Source organism: Elephantulus edwardii, unplaced genomic scaffold (assembly GCF_000299155.1).
Source record: "Elephantulus edwardii isolate Elephantulus edwardi_28Jun2011 unplaced genomic scaffold, EleEdw1.0 scaffold00017, whole genome shotgun sequence".
Taxonomy (NCBI): Eukaryota; Metazoa; Chordata; class Mammalia; order Macroscelidea; family Macroscelididae; genus Elephantulus; species Elephantulus edwardii.
This window is the reverse complement of record NW_006399767.1, coordinates 8,565,597-8,567,436: the sequence shown is the minus strand read 5'-3', so window position 1 is coordinate 8,567,436 and position 1,840 is coordinate 8,565,597. Positions and strand designations below refer to the sequence as shown.

General features: G+C 36.9%; 1 protein-coding gene across 1 annotated transcript in view; it reads right to left on the bottom strand.

Moving 5' to 3' along the window:
- Positions 1–1,840, bottom strand: part of GPR116 (G protein-coupled receptor 116) — a 61,855-nt gene that overhangs the window by 18,868 nt on the left and 41,147 nt on the right. Inside the window, exon 12 of the mRNA XM_006882126.1 lies at positions 1,260–1,421. Within this exon, the coding sequence (XP_006882188.1) occupies positions 1,260–1,421 (162 nt within the window). The remainder of the gene's footprint in view (positions 1–1,259; positions 1,422–1,840) is intronic.

Genomic DNA, 1,840 nt, shown 5'->3' with positions numbered 1-1,840 from the left:
GGAGATTGCCCTTATATTTCCTGCAAAGCCTCTGATGGATTCAAACTACCAGAGAGGTAAGCCTCTGCAACACAATTTTGTAGAGATCACCAGTTCCCTCAGTCCTGGTGTACAAATCTTAAAGTGAATAAGCACTCTTTTCTGATAAAAGGAATTAGACTTTGTATAAAGAAAAAGGAGAACTAAGATGAGTGACTAAAAAAATGCTGACACACCTGGTTTACTAAACTCCCTCATTAACATTGAGTTGGAACTGACTCCCAGTTGACCCTCCACTGGGTTTCTGAAGTGGTAATGTGAACTGCAGGACAAAGGCACCACTGGTGGATTCTAAACACCTGAAAGTGTTGGTTACAGACAGATAGTTCCTTCCAGGCTATGCCACCAGAGCTCTTTAAGGTGGAGGGAAGCATGGCAAACTCTAAACTGATTCCTGCTTTGATGACTAGGGTCCAACCTATCGTTGGACCAGCCAGTCACTGAGAGTGATCACATATGATACAAAACATTTAAACGAGCTGTGTGCTAGAGTCATAAGACCCATCTGACGTCATACATAGCATGTTGTTGTTGGGAGTTATAGTCAATTAGATGAATTAAAACAACATACCACCACCAATAACACTGGAAATAATTCTAATAATAATTTGAGAGGGAATGCTAGTGGTAGAAGGTGAGGATCACCATTTGCTTCCTTGCCCTTTGATTGCTACTGAAGAGATCTTTTTAGTATGACTTATTACAGAAATTACTCCACAATCATTTTATAAGGACTCTTTTGGTTCAGTGATAACAAAGGATGGTAAAGACTGCTGTCTGGGTCTTAGGTACATGCATTTCATGCAGCCCTTCTCAGGAACACAATGGTATTGTATATACTCTTCCTTTGGTGCAACAAGTTTAGTACATATACATTACACGTGATGATAATTTTTTTTAATTATGTGTATCTCTCCACTGGAATTGATACAAGAGGACATGGTTAATCCTCTTTCTTTCTCTGATTCTTTCTATCTCTCTGTCTCTGTCTCTCTCTTCCCTTGTACCATTGAATCAGATCTGACTGGCACAGGAGCAGATTGCCCCTCCTTCTCCGGCAGAGCATCTGGAGTCTACTTTTAAACATTCCATGGTTAGCCCAAGTCCTGCTCCATTGAGGAGACTCAGCATATGAATTACAGAACCAATGGTAAAAGTGTAAATGAATGGATTTCTGATTCTGACGATAAAATTTTCAAGCCATTTAAAAATATTCTTACCTGGAATCAGATTGAGCTTCATAGCAGGACTCCGGACTGAATTATTGGCAGCATTGGTAAAGTGACAAAACATCTCAATATTCCTTGGACAGAAGAAAGTTGAGTCTTCCATGAAATTGTGTTTATACTTGTAGCATATTTGCATATCATAAACTTCTTTTGCTAAAGAGAAAGTTATAGGAAATATTAAGCCAGATGTGCATCAAAAGCACACCATTTTATTTTAATAAACCAAAATTAATAAATCTGTCTAAAATTATATTTCTAATTCTTCATATTCTCTCAGTATCTTTATATTTTTAAACATATGTTATACTCATTCTCAATGTGATTGACTTATTTACTTTTTGCCTCTGGCTCTTACATTTGACTAAAACCATATTTACATATATGCAAGTCAAAACTTTATTTCTCACCACAACAAGATAAAGGTAAATAATCCAATTTAAAAATGGTCACAGGATATGAACAGACAACTTCACCAAAGAAGATATTCAGATGGCTAACAAGCACATGAAGAAATGTTCAAAATCCCTAGCTCTAAGAGAGATGCAAATCAAAACAACTATGAGATATCATCT